Source organism: Ochotona curzoniae, unplaced genomic scaffold (genome assembly GCF_017591425.1).
Source record: "Ochotona curzoniae isolate NIBS_2020 unplaced genomic scaffold, NIBS_Ocur_1.0 scaffold_4505, whole genome shotgun sequence".
Classification (NCBI taxonomy): Eukaryota; Metazoa; Chordata; class Mammalia; order Lagomorpha; family Ochotonidae; genus Ochotona; species Ochotona curzoniae.
Genome location: NW_024467118.1, coordinates 30,512,618 through 30,534,339, shown reverse-complemented (window position 1 = coordinate 30,534,339; position 21,722 = coordinate 30,512,618). Strand labels below are relative to the sequence as shown.

The 21,722-nt window shown below is 39.4% G+C and overlaps 1 protein-coding gene across 1 annotated transcript in view; it reads left to right on the top strand.

The window, feature by feature from the left end:
• The window catches only part of MTMR9 (myotubularin related protein 9), a 43,531-nt gene extending 22,200 nt beyond the window's left edge, over positions 1–21,331 (top strand). Inside the window, exons 5-10 of the mRNA XM_040965881.1 lie at positions 1,083–1,300; positions 1,976–2,137; positions 3,545–3,686; positions 5,869–6,089; positions 11,031–11,182; positions 17,242–21,331. Of these exons, the coding sequence (XP_040821815.1) occupies positions 1,083–1,300; positions 1,976–2,137; positions 3,545–3,686; positions 5,869–6,089; positions 11,031–11,182; positions 17,242–17,405 (1,059 nt within the window). The 3' untranslated portion in view covers positions 17,406–21,331. The remainder of the gene's footprint in view (positions 1–1,082; positions 1,301–1,975; positions 2,138–3,544; positions 3,687–5,868; positions 6,090–11,030; positions 11,183–17,241) is intronic.
• The last annotated feature ends 391 nt before the right edge of the window (positions 21,332–21,722 follow it).

The window sequence follows — 21,722 nt, the reverse complement described above, 5'->3', positions numbered from 1 at the left end:
GAGGCGTTGCAGGTGGGCAGAAAGGGGGGCGGTGTGGTTTTCAAGCTCCTGACCCTGAACTAGCGGTCTAGGACTGCAGCAGCCTGTTTATACCTATAGTATTCACTGGGGATAAAACTAGTACAATAACACCGATTTACTGAAAAAAGTTAAGAGTATTTGGACACAAATAGTCCTGAAAGTACTAAAAAGTATGGCAGAGGGCTGCAGAAGATAAGCAGCTTTTGAGATACTTCAAATAACTTTCTGAATAAAAATAGTGTATGAACTTTTAGGTTTTGCTATTAGTACTTTTTATAATTGTTATCCTTGTGCATATTTAGTTGAACTTACAGGAAAGTCATAAATGTACTTTTCCCTCTGAAGGGTTGATAATTTAGCATATTGAATAAGCTTACATGTAGAGGGAAAAAGAACATCCAGGGAGTAGGAGACCTTATGTAGAGGTTAGCTGGAATGGAGGCTGTCCTTGGGGAAGGGAGGAGCAGCAGGCTATGAAAGATCCTGAGTTCGTCTTGTTCTGCAGAGGATGCCCCATAATGACCACCAGTGCTGATCTCCCCTTGGGCCATACTCTGTTAGGTCCCTCCTACCCAGAAAGAGGTGGATACCAGAAAAGCCTGTGTTGCATCTGCTATTTGCTAATGTAGATGGTAGTAAATTTTATTTCACAGGACAACTTTTCAGAGCCTGTACTTGCAGAAGTGAGCAGCTGCTCTGAATAACCAACCTGAAATACTCCAAAGAGATATGTTTAGGATAGGATAGCTTACTTTCCCACAAGGTCAGGTTTTATTGGCTCACTGGCCAATGTTGTCGTCATTATAGGTATAGGTTTACTAAAAATTCAACTCATGAACTAAGTGAATGACAATATTTGGTCTTAGGTGACAGAATTCATTATGTGAAAGTATTGTGAGATAGTAGGAAGAAAAATTGTTTAATATGTGCAAATATTTCTTTGTTTTTGCTTCAAATCCATCTCCAAGGGGCTGCACAGTCATTTTTGAGATATTTTTAATCTAGCTCATTCATTTGTATTTTAACTAGGCATTGAATTTTCAGCTTTCTTATGCTTCTAGGTAATTATACGAAGTGGTCAGCCACTAAGTGGTACAAACGGGAAAAGGTGCAAGGAAGATGAGAAGTTAATAAATGCTACGCTCAGGGCAGGGAAACGCGGCTACATCATTGACACACGATCTCTGAACGTGGCGCAGCAAGCTAGAGCCAAAGGAGGTGGATTTGAACAAGAAGCTCATTATCCCCAGTGGAGGAGGATTCATAAGTCCATTGAGAGGTAATCATCTAGAGATGGGCAGAGTCCTGATTAGAAGCTTATTAGAAATGGGTGACACTAGCTATTCAAAAAATGTAAGTGCTTAAATGAAGCCTACATGTTAATTTAGGATCAGTTTAGCTAAAAATCTTTATGTGTGAGTTTTCTTTAGGATGGGGTCAATCTTATTAAGATTTAATGGACAAAAATTGTATACATGGGGTAAAATAGTTTTAATATAGGTACACATGTTGAATGATTATATCAGCTAATTAACATGTGCATCACCTTACATACTTCCGGAGATTAAACCATTTAAGATGTAAACTGAGGGATTTTCAGGTGCACAATATGTCGTCATTAACTACAGTCATCACAACTGTAAGTTTCTAGAATTTACTCCTGCTTGACTGAAACGTATTCTTTGACCCCGTTACTGAATGAGATTGGTCACTGCCAGTGGCACAGTGACCAACCTGTGATACTCTACTTTGGAGATGAAAAAAGCTGTATTTGCATGGGCAGCCAGCAAGGAGAACAGACTTATAGCTTAAATCTGATTCCATGTGGGATCCTGATGCATGCAAGGGAAGCACTTTAGCCACTAGGCTACTGTGCCAGGCCCTGGAAACTGATTTTTGTTGTCTGATTTCTTTCTTCATTGTTTTCTTGCTTTCATTTTTTTATTTTTAAAAGGTATCATGTCCTTCAAGAGAGTTTAATCAAACTTGTGGAAGCTTGTAATGACCAAACACATAACATGGACCGCTGGCTCAGTAAGCTGGAGGCCTCCAACTGGCTGACTCACATCAAGGAAATTTTGACAACGGCCTGCCTGGCAGCCCAGTGTATTGACAGGTAAAGTATCTGTCACTCTTCTAGAAAGAGACATACACTGTTAACTGGACTTTGTCTGTTCAGACATGTTTATAGATTTTTAAATTTTATGCCTGTTCTATATCTCAGGTTCAGATCATTTTATGCATTACTACATGAAATGATCATCATTCAATTATTGGTGAAGAATATGCATAGACATGGCATTTAATAGATAATCAATGCTCATTGAATGAACTGTGTGTATATATACACACATCTTCCATGACAAAATTTTTAAGTTACAATGGGTTTATTTTAATATAGAATCCATAAGTTGTGAGTTCACCAATTTTCTTAAACTGAAAAAGAATGAAAGGAAGTTTTCTTTTTGGAGGCCAGACTGACCTTACTTCTGAAATAACAATGAAAGGAAACATGTTTTGTTACACATTAACGTGATATTTCAGTATCTGCTTGGACTTACTATAAATCACTTGTCATGTGCTGTTATATTTGGATCTCAAGTTGAAAAGTCCCAATAGTAGTGTTGGATTATGAAGTAATTTTGGTTTATGCATTTGGTTAAAGAGCTGCTAATTCTTTTTTTTTTTTTTTTTTTTTTTTTTTAAAGATTTATTTTTATTATTTTTTCATTGGAAAGGCGGATGTACAGAGAGAGGAGAGAGAGAGAGGAAGATCTTCCGTCCGATGATTCACTCCCCAAGTGAGCGCAACGGGCCGATACTATGCCGGTCCGAAGCCAGGAGCCTCTTCCGGGTCTCCCGCACGGGTGCAGGTTCCCAAAGCTTTGGGCCGTCCTCCACTGCTTTCCCAGGCCACAAGCAGGGAGCCGGAAGGGAAGCGGGGCTGCCGGGATTAGAACCGGCGCCCATATGGGATCCCGGGGTTGCAAGGCGAGGACTTAACCACTTGCGCCACCGCGCCGGGCCCGAGCTGCTAATTCTTGAAACATGAGTCAGAAGACTTGAGCAGAGACAAAAGAATTAGTACAAATTGTTGCAGAAAACTCAAATGTCCTTTTAAGAAGAGCTTCCCACTGAAACAGTGGGTAGGTGTGAGGACTGTCGTCACGTTGTTAGCTGGCACAAGGTCGGAAACAACTGAGCATACGTGTTTAGGGTTTGATGAGAAAGGCTTTAACAAACTACCGAGGCTGCGAGTGTAAGTGCCTTCTGCAATGAGGACTGTTTTAAAAAGGGAGAGAAAAATCAGTTAAATTGTTTCATGAAATTTGTCATAACCTAATTGGGTTCTTGCCATGTGAAATATGGGGCTTATTATAGGGTTTTTTTTTTCAAGAGAAACTTTTATCAATTACATTTCTTATATAGACTCTAACCCTTATTCGACAGAATAGAATGCATCAAGACTAAGATATTATAATCAGAGTTCACTGACCATTTATTCTTTGGGCTTTTCTATCAGGGAAGGAGCATCAGTGTTGATTCATGGAACTGAAGGCACAGATTCCACACTTCAGGTGACCTCCTTGGCCCAGATCATCTTGGAACCAAGAAGCAGGACCATCCGAGGTTTTGAGGCTCTAATAGAAAGAGAATGGCTACAGGTGAAGAAAGCTGTTTGAACTGACTGCTGAAAATTCTTGTGATCCTGGTTTGTGGTAGATGACCTCATGGGAGAAATTTTGGTTAACTCAGATTTTTAGTTTTGTGTACTGTTTTCTGTAATTCCTATCTTTTCCTCAATAAGTGTTTATCATCTTTATTACCTCTAAATTTCTGGATTTCCCTTTGCTTACATTCCTTACCTAGGAGCTTCATTTACATTTTAAAAAGATTTGTTTATGTTTATTGGAAAGTCAGATTTACAGAGAGGAGAGACATATCTTCCATCAGCTGGTTTACTCCACAAGTGCTCACAACAGCCAGATCCAATCCAGAGCTAGGAGCCAGAAGCTTCTTCTGGGTCTGACATGGGAGCAGGGTTCCAAGGCTTCAGGCCATCCTCTGCTACTCTCCCAGGCCACAGCAGGGAGCAGGAAAGAAAGTGGAGAACTAGAACATGAACCAGTCCCATTTGAGATCCCAACACATGCAAGGCAAGGATTTACCACTAGGTTATTGTGCTGGACCCTGTACTTCATTTACTTAAACTTTTGTTAGCTGGGTAGGTTGAACATCTCTAACCTGAAATTGTGAAGTGCTTCAAATCTGAAACTTGTTGAGCATTGAAACTTGACCTTATGTGACATTCAGTCAAAATGCAGACACACTGGAAATATATAATTTACCTTTAGGCTATGTGAATCAAATATGAGATAAAAATGAATTTCATATTCATGCTGGGGTCCATACCTCCCAAAACATCTCATTACATATGTGCAAACTTTCCAAAGTGGAACACATCTGGATTAGGAGTACCCAACCTATATTTTGCTACAAACAGTGGAAATACATTGTGAGACATAGTGTGGTCTCCTAAGCTTAATCTTTGTGGAGGTGAAAGTCAAACAAGGAATGAAAGTGGGAACTGTGATTATGAAGAAGGTATTTTGCACTCTTGGCCCTTTGTTCGTTTTGCAGCATCCTTCTCTAACCTGGTGAGCATTTAAGAACCAACTAAACATCCTTGCTTGCATCAAGTTTTTGAGACTGTAACCTTATTCACAGATAAAAATGCTGTTTTTTTTTTTTTCATGTCTAAGTTAGATCTTCCAAAACTGACTTGAGGTCTTAGAACTATTCTCTAATCATCTGTTATCCCTAGGAAAGAACACAATACTTCATATAATATTGGATGACTACTAATCTTATAGATTGAAGTTCTCCTCATCAGATCAATTTATAAGTATATTTTCACTTTCCAACTTAGATATATATCAAAAGTGGCTACATCTCTGGTGAAAAAGAACTTCTGGCTCTTAGTTATAATGCACATATATTCTGTGTTAATATTGTTATATACACCCTGTCTACTGTGTCTGACAACTATGTCAGACTATTCTAAACTTACCTTCTGTATTTGCTACAATATTGTTTACTTGCTATGTACCATGAAGAATGTAGCTAAACAAATGAGCATGTTTTCCATATTTATAACATCATTTTAATAGGTTTCACAGATCATTAAAGTGGAAAATTTTCATGGCATAATCTTTGTCAGTTTCCGTAGTATAAGGGCCCAATGACAAAAGCAGGCATGTGAGATAGCTGGTGGAGAGAAAGGTGACAAGGTTGTGTTTTGGGTATGAGGGTCAAATAATAGTTACATTTACTCTTGGTTAGAAGAAGGTAACTGAGGACAGTGTTATCTTTAGTTAAAAGGTACAGTATAAAAATCTCCAAGATGATAACTTTTCTCATATGTAATTAAGATTTAGTATCAGAGCTGACCATCAGAGGTCCCATATTTATCTCCAGGGAGCTTAAGTACCTTGTAACATAAACTGCATTATTTTAGATAGGTGATGCCTTTGTACCTGAGAGGTTATGATCTCTGCTCCAAAATTTACAGACTTAGGTTTATTTCATAGATGTGTCATTAAATTCATCATTCTTTAATATTCCAGTGACAAATTGTAGTTCCTATGATCATGTCCTAAATACATAACTTTGTGAAGAAACTGTTTTTTTCCTCACTTGCTGAGATTTTCATTTTAAACCAAATCAGTCTACACAGGAACTATTGAATTATTATGAATTTCATTGTAACTGGGTGAGATGCTTAATAGATGTACTAGAATGTGATTTCATTCAGATGTGACTGTCATATTTCCATGTTTTTCTTAGGCTGGTCACCCATTCCAGCAGCGCTGTGCACAGTCAGCCTATTGTAATAGTAAACAGAAGTGGGAAGCGCCTGTATTTCTTCTCTTTTTGGACTGTGTTTGGCAGATACTTCGTCAGTTTCCTTGTTCTTTTGAGTTCAATGAGAATTTCCTTATCATGCTTTTTGAGCATGCCTATGCCTCACAATTTGGAACATTCCTGGGCAACAATGAAAGTGAAAGGTGGGTATACTGCTCACATGAAGATATTTTGCTTTTAGGTATTTTCATCATCTCCTAAAAGAGGCCAGGATTCATTTCTATATGAATGCCATTTATGTAAGATAAAGGCTACACTTCCGTATAACCTAAATTACATGAAGGATAGTCTGATCCCATCGCTTGCTAGTTGAAAATATATCTTGGAATTTAGTCTGTTACAATTAGCTCACATACTGACCTAAAAATCTTTGAATAAGACAATCATTTTATGTTAATTTCTGATGTGGGATCTTACATGCAGACAAAGCCTTTGTACATCCAGTGTTGTCAAATCAAGAAAGCATAATCCAGATAAGTAACGTGTCAGTCTTTAGGATATGACCTGGAGCACAGTTCTTCCTACTCCTGCTGATAGCCTGAGATTATAGGAACCCTCATCACTGCACATCTCAGATGCCATCCAGTTGAAAGGTGTATTTATGAGATACCATCAGAATGATCCATAAAAGTGCCTGACTGCAAATCCATGCTTTAACAGGCTTCCTTTGGGTGACAGAGAACATGTAGTTGAGTAGTAAATCTTAGTACAATGTGTTTATTTGTAGCAGAATTGACAAATTTTTCATCATTAATGTGTCAGATTTTGTCTTCAGTTGTAGAAAAACAATTGGACCTGAATGCTGTGGAAAATGCTGTTGTCATAGTTCCCTGTCTGTACTGTTGCCAAAGCTGCCACATCGGCATGTTATTTGTATTAGTTTGACAAAAAAAAATTTGTTTCTAGGCATATTTCAGTTGAAATATCTTAAATTGACATTATGAACTCAAACCTCTTTAAAACATGCAGATGGGGAAAATTTACATTTGATATTTTGGTCTTGTTTTTTGTAATGATTATAATTGTGTACTACTTATGCCAAAGGAACAGGCCTGCTTAAAAAAAGTAGAATTGAAGTTGACTCACAGTGAATGTACCATAAGCATTTTAGTTTCTTTAGAAATTATTTTGTGACAACATGGTAAATTCACCTGAACATAAGTTCATTTTTTCTGTTTTCTGAGAGCAGGTGACATTAGCATTGTTTATCTCTAAAAGAATTTTTCTAGTCATAAGTTTCATCAGAACAGATAAGCTAATTGAAAGCAATGGTCATACCATTATTATTTTATATATTATTTTATATATTTATATACCCAAGTACAAGACGTTTTAGGGTTCCTATGAACACAGATGACTTGAACCTTATGAATCTGAGAGATTGGAATAGTACTGGCTCTGTAAAAACAGAAAAACCAAAAAAACAACCTTAGGAAACACTGAAATTTCTTAAGATAAGAAAGGGGTGAACTTATGCTTGAGATGTCTCCATCCCATATTGGATTGCCTGCGTTTGAGAGGAGTTTGAAATGCACCTCCATCTCCCATTCTGCTTCCTGCAAATGTGTATCCTGGGAGGCAGCAGATGATGGCTCCAAGTACTTTGGTTCCTGCCACCTGTGTGAGACTGTGATGGAGTTCTAGGTTCCTGGTTTTGGACTGAGCTGGCATTTGAGGGAAAGAAACCGTGTTGAAAGATCACTACTTTTGTTGTTCTGACTTCCAAATATTTTTAAGAGGGTGAGCTGAATAGAGAGAAAAGAGCGAGATTTAAAAACTTTTGAAATAATCACATATATGTAAGCATATTCAGACTTGTGCAACCATTACCACACCCAGTCACCCTCAAGACAAACCCCATATTTGTCACCATCACTCCCCATTCTCCCTCTTCCCCCTCCCTTTTTCCTGACTAGTACTAATCTGTATCTACAGATTTGCTGATTTTGATATTGCTTATCAATGGAATTAAACAATATGTGGTCTTAGAAATTATTTTGGAAGCCATCTTTAGAGAGAGAAGGGGAGAGAGGTCTTCCATCCACTGGTTCACTTACCAAAAGACCACAATGGCCAGAGCTGAGCTGATGCTCGAAAGCCAGGAGCTTCTTCTGTGTTTCCCATTTGGATGCAGGGCCCAAGGATTTGAGCCATCATTCACTGCTTTCCCAGGCCGTGAAAAGCAAGCTTGATTGGAAGTGGAGAAATTGGGCCACGAAGTGGTAACCATATGGGGTGCTGGTGCAGGCTGCTAGAGGATTAGCCTGTAAACCACCAGGCTGGCTCCAAAATGTAGTCTTTTATAACTGCCTTTTTTTTTTTCAATTAAAATGATGTTTCCATGGTTCATCCATGTTGTGGAATACTGTGTACTTCATTCCTTATATTATCAAATATAGTGTTGTGTAATCATATCCAGTGATTAGTGAACATTTGGATTGTGGACTTGACTATCAGTAATGCCATGGTAAGTTTAAACTAAGTTTTTGAATGGACACCACTTCACTTGTGTTAGGGTTCACCTGGAAGTGGAATTGCTGGGTTGTGTGGTAACTTGTGCATTTTGAGGATCTGTGAAGCAGAAGCACAGACACGTCTCACCCGCCTGCTCCCACTCACCCACATTCTATATGGTTCCAGTTTCTCCACATCATCATGTGTTTGCTCTTGTGATCCAGTCATCCCACTGGGTTTGATTGAATAGTTTGTTTTGTGCACGTGTATCTGAGGATTTTACGTAGAAGATCAATTTTCTCCATCTAGTTTTGCTTTTCCATTTTCAATTTCCATGCTTTTTCATTCCAGAGCTTGAAAAGTGGTGAAAGCTGGTACTTAAGAATTGTCACTTTCTTTTCTAAAGAACTTGTCTTTTAGCTTGATCTTATTTTCTGTTCCATTCTGACTGTGCACTAATCTTTTCTCCTTCTGCTGGTGTTGCTTTAGTTTGCTCTTATTTTTCTAGTTGTTTAACATGTAAGTTTGGGTTGTCATTTTTAAATCTTTTTCATGTAGATATTTAAATTTTTTTCTCTAAGCACTGCTTTTGCTGAATTTCCTGAATTTTTGTTATTTTTTTTTTTTACAATTTTGCAGGTTTAGGGCTTCCTCCCTTCCCTCCTCCCTCCCTCTTCTCCCCTCCTCCCCATTGTTCATTGTGTTTTACAGCAATGTAGTCCTTCAGCTGTAGTCTTGACTCCAGCATTCTGCTCTTTGCATTGGTCATGACATTGTATGTAGAAGCAATGGCAGAAAGTCTAGTATTGTATATTATATATAGTGTATATATAATATATAGTATTGTATATTATATATTGTGTATTATATATATAGGTATATTCAGATATTTAATTGGGGGCCTTTTATTCAGGAGTCGAGATGCAGTGTGTTGATCTTTAATTCTTGGTGCTCTGGTCTTCATCACATCTTTTGTGAGATTATAAGTGTGTACTTATATACCTTTTTTATTTGTATTTTGGATGGAGGTTGTCTTAAAGTGAACATGATATTTGTTCTTTTAGGATTGGCTCATTTCATTGAGCAAAATGATCTCCAGTTGGGAACAGTTGGTTGCAAATAGTACTATTTTGTTTTCCTGGCTGAGTAGTATTCCATAGAGTAGGTGTACCAGTTTCTTTATCCAGTCCTCCGGTGGATATCTAGGTTTCCATGTTTTTGGATTGTTGATTGTACTGCAGTGAATATAGGGATGAAGGTTGCATTTCTTGTGTATGTGTGTATCAGTTCTTTTGGATATATTCTCAGAAGTGGGATTGCTGCTGGGTCTTATGGTAGGTGAATTTTCAGTTGCCTAAGTATTCTCCATACCAACTTTCATAGTGGTTGCACTAACCTACAGTCCCACCAGCAGTGGAGTAAGGTTCCTTTTTGCTCTCACGTCCTTGCCAGCAGGTGTTAGTAGTTTCCTGTATGTAGGCTATTCTCACTGGGGTTAAGTGGAACTTCAGTGTGGTTTTTATTTGTATTTCCCTTATTGCTAGTGAGTTTGAGCATTTTTTCATGTCTATTAGCCATTTGAATTTGTTCCTTTGAAAAATGCTCATTTCCTTTGTCCATTTATTGAGAGCTTGTTTGGAGGTTCTAGCAGGGGAGCGCAGCCACTCGTATATCCTTCACCAAAGACCGGTCCTCCTCTAGTGGGGATGGTTGTCCTCTTCAACCGAGTGTGCAGCTTCAGAAGGGACGCACATGGAGCGGTGAGGGAGGAAGGGGACACCTGCCTAGCCAGCCTGATCAGCCAAATCAACCCTCGCGATCAATGGAGTGACAGATGTCTCAGCCAGATCGCCCTCACATCCCCTTTGTCCATTTCTTAACTGGTTTTGTTACTCTTTCTCCAGTTCTTTGTGTATATATGTATGTATGTGTGTATATATATAACCTGGATATTAGCCCCCTATTTGTGTAGTGTGCAAAGATTTTCTCCCACTCTGTTGATTGTCTTTATTGACTGTGCAGAAGCTTTAGTTTAGTCTCATTTATTTATATTGGCTCTGACTGTGCTTTTAATGACTTTTCTAGGAAGTCTTTGCTTGTGTCTATCTTGTAGAATGCTTCCTATGTTTTCTTCTAATCATTTGATGGCTTCTGAGTGTAGATTTAGATCCTTATTCCATTGAGATTTGCTCTTTGTGTATGGTGAAAGGTAAGGGTTTTATTTCTTCTGCAGGCTGCTAGCCAGTTGTCCCAACAACATTTGTTGAAGAGAACATTTTTCCTGCGGTTTTCTGTTTTCTTGTTGATTAGTTGGCTGTACAAGTGTAAGCTCTCTTCTGGTGTTTGTTCTGGTCCATTGATCTTCCTCTGTTTCTGTACCAGTACCAGACTTTTGGTTACTACTGGCCATTAATGTGTTAAAGTCTGGAATTTGGACATTTTGATGATGCAGGAACATGGTGTGTCTCATTTTTCAAAGTTTTTTTTCAAGGTTTTGTAATTTTCCTCATAGTTCCATGTCTTTAGGTTTCTATCTTACATCATATGGAAAGTACTCATCATTAAGAGGGATATTTAATAGTCGTTGCTATAAACAAACTGCTTGTATGTCAATTTCCCTTTGTAATCAGGTGTAAGTTGAAGCTCCAGCAGAAAACGATGTCCCTGTGGTCCTGGGTCAACCGTCCCAGTGAGCTGAGTAAATTCACCAACCCTCTCTATGAAGCCAATGCCCTCGTCATCTGGCCTTCCGTGGCTCCACAGAGTCTTCAGCTGTGGGAAGGTAAGCCAGTTATCCACTGCAAGCTTTTCATTCGCAGTTGGGATGGTCTTGCTTTTCCCTGTCAGTGCAAGCTGCTGCTGTTAATTCCCAAGGACTGTGAGTCAGATCCATATGTAACTGTGTTCCCAATATATATATATATTTTTACTTTTTACTATCATTTTATGATACAATTCCATAGGCCCTGGGATTTCCCTTATCCCTTCCCCAATTTCCTCCCTCCTCACCAAATTTCCCTATAATCATTAGTATAGTTCTTCATACACAGGGATATGTCCAGCATAGTAAATAGCATAGATATGGTAAATAGTTTCAGTGGGAGTCTATATTTGGTCTGGAAGTAGAGATGCATACTACATTGTATCCTCACATTTGGATATGATAGTCTCCATTAGTTACTATACATCCCCTTCAATGAAAAGCCACAATACAAAAACAGGAAGAAAAATAGAAATTTACAATGCCATGAAGTTAAATAACATGCTACTAGCCCAATATTTTAAGATTTATTTTTATTTGAAAGGCAGAATTTAGGGAGGGAAGGAGAATAGAGATCTTCCATCTGCTGGGTTACTCCCCAGATGCTCACAATGGCCAGAGCTGAGCTGACCCAACCTGAAGCCAGGAGCTTCTTCTGGGTCTCCCACATGTGTTTGGAGGCACAAGATCTTGAGTCATCCTCCGCTGCTTTCTCAGGCCAGAAACAGGAAGCTGGACACAACACGAGACAAACCAGTACCCGAGATGCATGGTGCTTATAGGTGGAAAATCAGCCTGTTATACCTTTGTCATATACGTATCGGTTGTCCAGTCACTTTTTCAGTCCATCTGAGAAACTTGGTGATTATTTAATAGTGGTGTTTGTGCTGGATGTTTTCCCTGGATAAGAAATCATATTGCAGGGCTGGTGCTGTGGCATGATTGGTTAAGCTGCTGCCTGCAAAACTGGTATCCCAAATTGGTGCAAATTCAAGACCTGGCTGTTCCACTTCAAGTCGAGCTCCCTGCTAAAGCTCCTGGGAAAGCAGTGTAAGATGGCCCAAGTGCTTGGGGCTCTGCACCCATGTGGGAAACCAATGGAAACGGCTCAGGGCTTCTTGCTTTGGCTTTGAACAGACCAGGCCGTTTGAGGAATGAACCAGCAGATGGAAAATCTATTATTCCCTTTGTCTAAGTCTGCCTTTCAAATAGATGTTTAGTAATACTTTTTTTTTTTAAAGATTTATTTTTATTATTTTTTCATTGGAAAGGCAGATATACAGAGAGGAGAGACAGAGAGGAAGATCTTCCGTCCGATGATTCACTCCCCAAGTGAGCGCAACGGGCCGATACTATGCCGATCTGAAGCCAGGAGCCTCTTCCGGGTCTCCCATGTGGGTGCAGGTTCCCAAAGCTTTGGGCTGTCCTCGACTGCTTTCCCAGGCCACAGGCAGGGAGCTGGAAGGGAAGCGGGGCTGCCGGGATTAGAACCGGCGCCCATATGGGATCCCGGGCGTGCAAGGCGAGGACCTTTAACCACTTGCGCCGCCGGGCCCGATGTTTAGTAATACTTTGAGCACAATAGTCATTTAGATAAATTTTAGGTTAAACACTACTCAAGGGCTTTGGGACTGGTTATCTCAGTAGGTCTTCGAATTGACATATCGTAAGTGCAGTAATGCAGATGAGCTCACTGTTCATGGATATGCCCTTGAATAGCAAAGCTTGTTTTCCAGAAATATCTAAAAATGTATTAACTGTGCTCATTAAACAGATCATAATATGCTATTCAATTTTAAATCATTTAGGCCAGTAAACACATCTTTATTCATGATTGTATTAAGCAGCATAAAACATGAGCATGATAGCTGTTTGGTAAATTAAACTCAATTACCATAAATGTCAGTTATTACTCCATATTCTAATATGTCATGCCCTCAATGGCCTTCCTGGTGTGGATAACTGCCCTTTGTAAAAAAGGGGCCTGGATTGCTTTGTTTCCTGGAAGTGAGATCACATCTATTCCTGTACCTTCTCTAGATGTCAGCTGTCACTTGTTCCTTTTGTTCTCTCACTGGCTGCTTCCTTCCACTGCAGTTTATGCTTCTCATCTTACCTGTTGAGGCATTCCCACTTGTTAGAAGTGTGGGAAAATGGCCTCAGATATTCTCCACGTTCTGAGTATCAGCTTTGCTTTCAGCAAGGACTTCTGACTGTTCTTAACTTTGATATCAGAATGGTTGTAGAGAATCAGGAGCTTCTTCAAGCGATAACAGCTGTACTTCAGACTTCTGGATAACTTTCTTAAATGTCACTGTAAAACATTGAATAAGTGAAATGAGAGGCTAGCTGTGTGGGAGAAAAGCCAAGTTTGGTAGATGGGAAGAACTAGTTCAATCATTTTCAGCCCACTCAAACCTCATGGAGGATTTAGGGATTAAGTGATAAAGGAACCTTGAATTTAAAAAAGAGCCCATTTTTTAAAAAAAGATTTATTTATTTATTGGAAAGGCGGATATACAGAGAGGAGGAGAGACAGAGAGGAAGATCTTCCGTCCGATGATTCACTCCCCAAGTGAGCGCAGTGGCTGATGCTATGCCGATCCCGATGCCAGGATCCAGGAACCTTTTCCAGTTATCCCACATGGGTGCAGGGTCCAGGGCTTGGGCCATCCTCAACTGCTTTCCCAGGCCACAAGCAGGGAGCTGCATGGGAAGTAGAGCTGCCGGGATTAGAACCGGTGCCCATATGGGATCCCAGTGCATTCAAGGCGAGGACTTTAGCCACTAGACCACGCCGCCGGGCCCAAAAGAACCCATTCTTAAAAAGATTAAGAAAGGTAGGGTAACAGAAGAGGAGACAGATGATTTTTTAAAAATTTTTTAATAATCTTACTTAGTTGACTAGGGTACAGAGGGTCAAAGGCTACAGGGTGAAAGTGGATAATACCATTGCTTCTACACTAATGTCATTTTTCCCTGTATCTGGGGTTAGGGGAGTAACAAAGGGAAAAGTCCCACCCAACCTCCCACCCATCCCAGATCCAACGGGAGGCGCGCTCCGAGGGTCCTGCTCAAACAGTTTTGATAGCTCATCAGTTCTGGATTGCTGCCAATCTCGCAGTTCCAATCGCAATGAAACCTACTGAGTCCACTGGCTGACAGTCTCTTCATGGTTGGGGTTCTGAGATCAGCAGTTCAGTTGGAGGGATCAGCAAAGAAACTTCATCTGAGATGATCCCAGACCTGATTCTTGCGTGAGTTTGCTAGTACAGACTCCAACACTGTCCGTCACACCAATCAGCTTATGCACATGCTGGTCGTTGCAATTGCTGGGTCAGTTCTGTTTCCAGCCCTGTCTTCCACATGAACCAATGGGTGTTGTAGTCCAGCTTGATCCTACCCACTTCATACTTGGTCCTCATGTAAACCAGTTGGAGCTGCAGCCTAGTTGGGGCAACTCCCCATAACCCCCACCAGTTCTGCCTCCTACTCTGGTTCCCATGCTTGCCAGTACGTACCACAGGCTTGTCTAGTTTGTCCCACATCCCATTTAGCTCCCGCACATGTCAATGGGCATTGAAGCCTAGTTCAACCCAATCAACCTACTATCCAGTCCATACACCTACTGGCAGGTTCCTTTCTGTCTAGCCATACCTACCCCTGTCCTGGTTTTCGTGCTGTGCAGTGAGAGTGGTAACCCCAAGGGAGGTGCCCACTATTTCCCGTCTAGGCCACACCCACTCCCAGATTATGCACTCTCCAGGTAGTTCTGGCATTTGACTTGACAGAATTAACTCCCAGTGCCAGCCTCTGCCAGCTAATGCTGCGGGGAAACAGATCTTAATGTGCTGGTTCACCCCCACATGGCTACGAGAGCTGGGACTCTGCTGATCCAGAATCAGGAGCTTCTGAGCCTCCCATGTGGGTGTAGGGTTTCAAGGCTCAGAATCATTCTCCCCTGCTTTGCAGGCCATAAGCAGGGAGCTGGATTAGAAATGGAGCAGGGCCCAGCGCGGTGGCGCAGTGGTTAAGGTCCTCGCCTTGCACGCCCGGGATCCCATATGGGCGCCGGTTCTATCCCGGCAGCCCCGCATCCCTTCCAGCTCCCTGCCTGTGGCCTGGGAAAGCAGTCGAGGACAGCCCAAAGCTTTGGGACCCTGCACCCGTGTGGGAGACCCAGAAGAGTCTCCTGGCTTCGGATCGGATCGGCATAGTATCGGCCGTTGTGCTCACTTGGGGAGTGAATCATCGGACGGAAGATCTTCCTCTCTGTCTTTCCTCTCTGTATATCCGCCTTTCCAATAAAAAAAATACTAAAATCTTTAAAAAAAAAAAAAGGAGCAGCCGGGACTTGAACTGATACTCCAATGCCAGCATCACAAGGCAGTGACTTAGCTTACTATGCTGTAGTACTGGCCTTATTTTCTTATGTGGATGGATTCTTAGCATGCCATTAAGAACAGAATTTGAGTGTGTTAGTGCCTCCTTGCTTTATACTTGGGAGAAATCTCAATAGGTAAAATCTTACAATAGCATGTGTTTCATAAGCATGTTAAAGATTGTTCTCTGGCCTGAACATGTATCTGCTGTTAAGTTAGCTATAATGGAAATATTAATTTGTACAATGAAGGCTTGTAGAATAGAAAAATCACATCAGTTCATCTTTAAGCTATGGTTCTATTTCTTCTAATAGCACTGATTATATTATATGGAAGGACTTGCTGGGCCTGTGACAGTTTATAGTATTAAAAATATTTGATAAACTTTTAAAGGCTTACTTATCTGAAAGTGAGAGAATGTTCCTCCATCTACTAATTCACTTCCTTAATGGTTGCAATGGCCAGCACTGAGCCAAGAGCTTCCTGCAGGTTTCCCACATGGGTAGCAGGAACTGAAGCACATGGCTTATCTTCTACTACTTTTCCCAGGTCACTAGCAGGGAGCTGGATTGGAATTAGAGCATCCAGGACTCAAACCACTGCCCATATAAATGACAGTGTTGGCAGGTAGAGACTTAACCTACTATACCACAATGCTGGCCCCTATAAAATAGTACTTATTGAATCATAAAGCCATTATAGAATTGCCAATTATTAACATGTTGTGGCCTAGAAAGTTTTTATGTTCTTAAATATCTTTAAGGCATTATTTTAGGATGATACAGTTAACAGTCACAGTCCAGGTAGAAGAAAATTTGAGGATGCTTCCCCAAAATCTTGGGAAAATGGAATGAAGAGCTTTCAGACAAGCATTTGATTTTGTCATTAAGCCACAAATTAACATGTAAGCTTGGCAAGTGGCAGGTGATGGGTTAAGTGATTAGGTCCCTGCCATCTACATGGGTTATCTTGAGTTTCCAGGTCTTGGCTCCAGACTGATATTGCAGTCTATTGCAGACATTTGGAGGAGTGAATCAGCAGATGGGGGAGGAGGGCACTTTTCTGATTAAAGTTCTTGGTACCCAAGTAGATTGAAATTCATGTATCTTTCTGTATAATCTCCATGAAATTTGAGTAAAACTTTGACTTGAGTGCCAAAAAACCTTTGAATTCATTTCTGAACAAATTACTGGAAAAATTGCTGTTTAATTTTAATCTGCAATTTGGTAAAACTTGAGGATGAGGACACTTATATAGGACTGATTGCACAGGGAATTTTAAAAAGGTAACAACCTGTGCAACCTATTTTTCTTGTCATTCTATAGCTACACTACTCATGAACTGTTTACATGGCATTTCCACTATATCAGATTTGGGCATCCTCATCGTGGGGATGGACATGGCTTTTTGGAACCAATTCTCAGGCTACTGAGGCATGGCTGTATTTGTTTATAATAAAAAAAAGGTGGGGAAGGAAGGGATTACCTACAGTATTAGAAGATAGCCTCTTCAAATAACAGGGCACATGTACTGAAGATCAGGCTTTTATATATAAAACAGTATCTTGATTCTTATACTTGGAGTATAATAAAAGTTAAAGTAATAAAACATGTGAGAATACAAATACAAGGTATTAGATATTATATCCACAATGTTAGTGACTGTCTTCCTTCTGTTTTCCCTTTCTGGATTCAATAGGTATTTTCCTACGCTGGAATAGATCCTCTAAGTACTTGGATGAAGCATATGAAGAAATGGTTAACATTATCGAATATAACAAAGAGCTACAAGCAAAAGTCAATATCCTCAGGAGGCAGTTGGCAGAACTGGAAACAGAAGATGGACTGCAGGAGAGTCCCTGAGAGGTCGGACACTGCCTTCAGGACCTTCCTGGACCTGCGGCCTGCCTCTCCTACTGCCCTTGTTTACTCTGAACGCAGCAGCCTTGACCCTGAGGCTTTAGATGTGGAACTGCTTTGATTTCACGGATTTCTCATTGTAAGAATGAAGCTTAATATTACTCATTTTTTGTGGCCCATTAGGCCTCTTTACTTTGGGAGCAGGAAGGAGGTGCTAGTCATTTTATGTGAAATAGGTGACCAATTTAAGGCCATTTGTGTTATACGCCCTTTCACCTGAAGCTTTCTATGTCCACTTTCCAAATAGTGCTCCAGTCCAGTCTAGGAAGCAGTGAATCACATTAGGGACTTAAAGTGGCTCAGGCTTTTAAGGACTCTTAGTGTGTGGAAGTATTCTTCAGAATTGAAATGGCTACTAAACCCAGAATTGTGTTTAACAGATCATTTCCAGTATCTATGCTTCATAACCTTTCTCTTTAAAATAGACTTATTCTGGTTTGTCAGGAATAAATCTAAATACTTGTTATTTCTACAAAGGTAACAGGTATCATCCTCTGTTAAGTTAGACACTAAAACCTTGTGCAATATAGAATTAACATGGATTTGTTACTGATAGGACTGTTACTGTTGAATTGGTTTTTCAAAGTTTTTGAAAGTTTTTGAACATAGATACAAAATGTATATCAAATGCTGGGTGTGAAATGAAGTCATTTAGCATCAGGTTGTTATATTTTGGCAACTATGATGTCCTTAAACCAGAGGCACATTGCCCTTGTTTGAAGTTCTTATTGCACTGGTTTATATATGTATGTCTGAGTACTTAATGGTTTACTAAGGTTAAATTTTTAAACATTTAATGTTGGCTTGAGTTATCTGCAAGTTGATCTTGACTCTGCTGATTTGTCCATTATATATTTAAGCAAATACCTTAACACAAACAGTGGAGGAAATTTTCAAATGTGGTGCAGCTCTGTGTTTCAGTCTTCAGAACCAGATTTGCAGTTAGAGAAGCCATGGAGGCTCTTTTCATGCTCTGGTTGTTTACACCTGCAATCCTGTTTCTGGTTCGTGCTTTTCATGTGTCTGTTGTGATAATACTCTTAATACCATTTTCACTATGTCTGTATACATTTCTGGGTGGAATATATTACACTGAGCCCTGTTTTAAAGCTTTGTATTGAACTAAGAATTCATTCAACTCTAGTAAAATCTATGGCCACATTTCCTACCTGCAGTTGCCCAAGCTTCCTCTTTCATGTAGCAGTGCTCAACCACAGTCAGAGGTCCTGGTCCTCGTTACTAAGCTCAGCTTCATAATTTGGGGGTATAGTTAAGAATCTTAGGGCGTTAGAGTTCAATAAGAAGGCTAAGGGAAAGAACGTAAGAGGTGTTCCATTCAGAGTTGGTGTTATGTGAAACACCTTCATTATCTAAAAAGGAGAAATAACCTCATTTGTTTGTGGTTTGTCGAAATTGCTTGCTGTTTGTTCATGAGGCTGGCCTTTGTTTTGTGCTTTTATCCCCCTCCCACCCCCCACCAACAAAAAGGGAATCTTTTTCTTCATTCATACATGTATATAGACTGTGTTGTTAAGTGATTTCTTTAAAACTGACTTCAGTACTTATATTGATTGGCCATTGGGCTTCCATGGGTAGAAATTTTAATTGAGTTAGGTTTGGACATGGAGAACTTATATATATGCTCTTTATTTATACCTGTTTCCTGATTATAATTGTACTCAGGCTCACGATACCCAATTTTTTCTATTTTCATTCTATTGACATAGCAACCTTACTGTTTGACAAGTTTGCAATTTAATATTTTATAATTAGATGCGAAGTTTGGATAACCCCTATTTATAAACTATAAAAGCAAACTTTATTAACACTTCTGAAAGCCCAATGTTACCAATCAAATATTAGCATTTTTCCAAATGTGATAACTTTGTCAAACAATTTCAAATAATTTAATTTAGTACTAAGTTGCCCTCCATTAGGTTACAGCTATCTTTGAGAATGTCCATTTTGCTATAAACAGTCTGTAAAGTTGGTTTGGTTTTGAAAGTTTGGCAGAATTAACACAAGTGCTACTGGAATCAGTTGCCCTTGGGAGAAACTCAAATATATATTTTAATCATCTTTCTGTGCATTTGTAGTGAAGGCTAGTTACAGTTGAGAGAATGTTTCATAAGTTATTTCTTACCAAGAGCAGTTTAAAATTAAAGAGAATTATCAGCAGTACAAAGACCCTTATACTTTACTTTTCTGATTTTTCAATAAACTTGTTTGTTACTAAATCTTAAGAGTAAGAGTTTTCAGCAATTTGGTCGAATTTTTACTAAACAGGAAGAAAATAAGCAGAAATAGTAAGATTCAGTAGGTTTTAAATATAGTCTAAGCAAAATTAAAGTTAATTGGAAAAAGTTAATGTAAAAATAAAGCTCTAAACTTTTTGTAAACTTGTCCAATTTAGGTGATCATTTTTTTGGAAAAGATTGAATTAGATTAAATCCTACTAAATTCTATTAGTAGGATATCATGGAAAGGATTTGACCACTGCTTTTAGTAGTAGCATTTTGGGGACTATTTCAGGAGAAGCTGAATTGTCAGGAGGTCACAAGTTTACTTCTAATCAGACCTTCAGGGGTACAAGTTTTGCTATTTGCCCACTTCCAGATTTAGCCAAGCCTTTACTGGGCTATTGCATGCACTGTTTGTCTTGGAAATGCCTTTCTGATAAGCAATGGATAATATTTAGGGTTCCCTGTTCTATAGGTTGAGCTTATGAAGTTTAAGTACATTTCGTATGGGTTGATGCTATCCTTCCTGGCAACATTGGATAGTTGCTTTTTATTCTATAACATGGGCCACGTAATTTTTTTCCCTTCCAGAGCTAGTGTTATTTGCCCAATAGTATCTTTGTTACACACCATATTAATGGAGACTGATTTTACCATCTATGTGTGTGGATGGTCTAAAATGCTAGATTTCTTCCAACATCAGTTTGCGTAATTCTTATTTTCTTCACTAGAACTACTTCTGCCTTCACTTAGTCTTTCCATCTACTGTACAGATTCTTTAACTCAATAGTCTCAGAAGAAATGCTCTGAGGTTTTAGGACTTAGTTTTTAAAGAAATATTGTATTTATTGTCTAGGTCCCCACTTGAGTGTCAGACGCCGAGCGGCAGTTTCTACTGTTCTGTGGTATATAACGTGGGGGCACTACAGACACTACATTGTCCTGGGGCAAGCTTACCGATTCTTTAAAGCCATTCTGTTGAACCCTCAGCAAGTCTAAGGAGTGACTGTTAGTGAAATTGACTTGGGCAGCATTGCCTGTGTCTGTTGGGCCAAGACATTGGCTTCACTTTAAAAATGCACATTGTCTTTGGAGAGGCGAATTATTCCACACAATTACCCCCTACACCATTGTTTGGAATCCTTCTAGAACTATTACCATCTACACTAATATTGTACTTGTACAACTTAGTTTATAAGAAAAAAAATCTGTATTTCTTCAATAGCCGGGTATCTGAATTGTACTCTTGATATATTTGAATGGGACTCGATTTAAGTGCACTATTCCTGTCTTACTAAAATTGCACTGTATGGCAAGTGTGTCAGTGTATGCTTTGCTAAAACCCCAGAGTGCTGTAAGGTACAGGTTTACATCGTGAACCTATATAGTCTTAGGGAAAATCTCTGAGCTTTTCTAAGTGTGTGGAACATTTTAAAATATGTAATGCTCACTAGGTGGTAAGATCACTTCTGTAACTGGAACCATCACCTTGAGTTGGCCAGTTTGTCCAGCTTGCTTTACCACATCAAGAAGCAATCTTACCAAAAGCTGTGCTGTTACGTGTACTGTTTGTGTTTGTCCTCTCAGAGGACAGATGCTATAGACAATGGTAATAAAATTTGAATTTATTCAAATGACATCTCTAGACTTTTTTCTCAGATTTATGAAGGCTTAATGCTCAAATTAAAACTGCTTTATTCTATTTTATATTCTGAAAAACTTGACCTGCAGAGAAGTTGGAATAGTATAATGATCTGCCACATGCTGTCCAGTTAAATGAATAACATTTCCCTTGCTTAATTTCTTATTACTTGCTATTTTGCTGAAATATTAGCAAGTTGCAATATCATGGTCCTGGTTTCTAAACCTCAGGTATCTTCCAAGAACCAATGGTATGTACTGTACATACTATTGATTTAGAATTTGTTAAGTAAATTAATGAAGGGAAAGCTCTGTTAGAGTATCAATTACATGTAGAAAGAATGATGGATTTTTAAAGTTATAGGAAAGATTAGAGAGA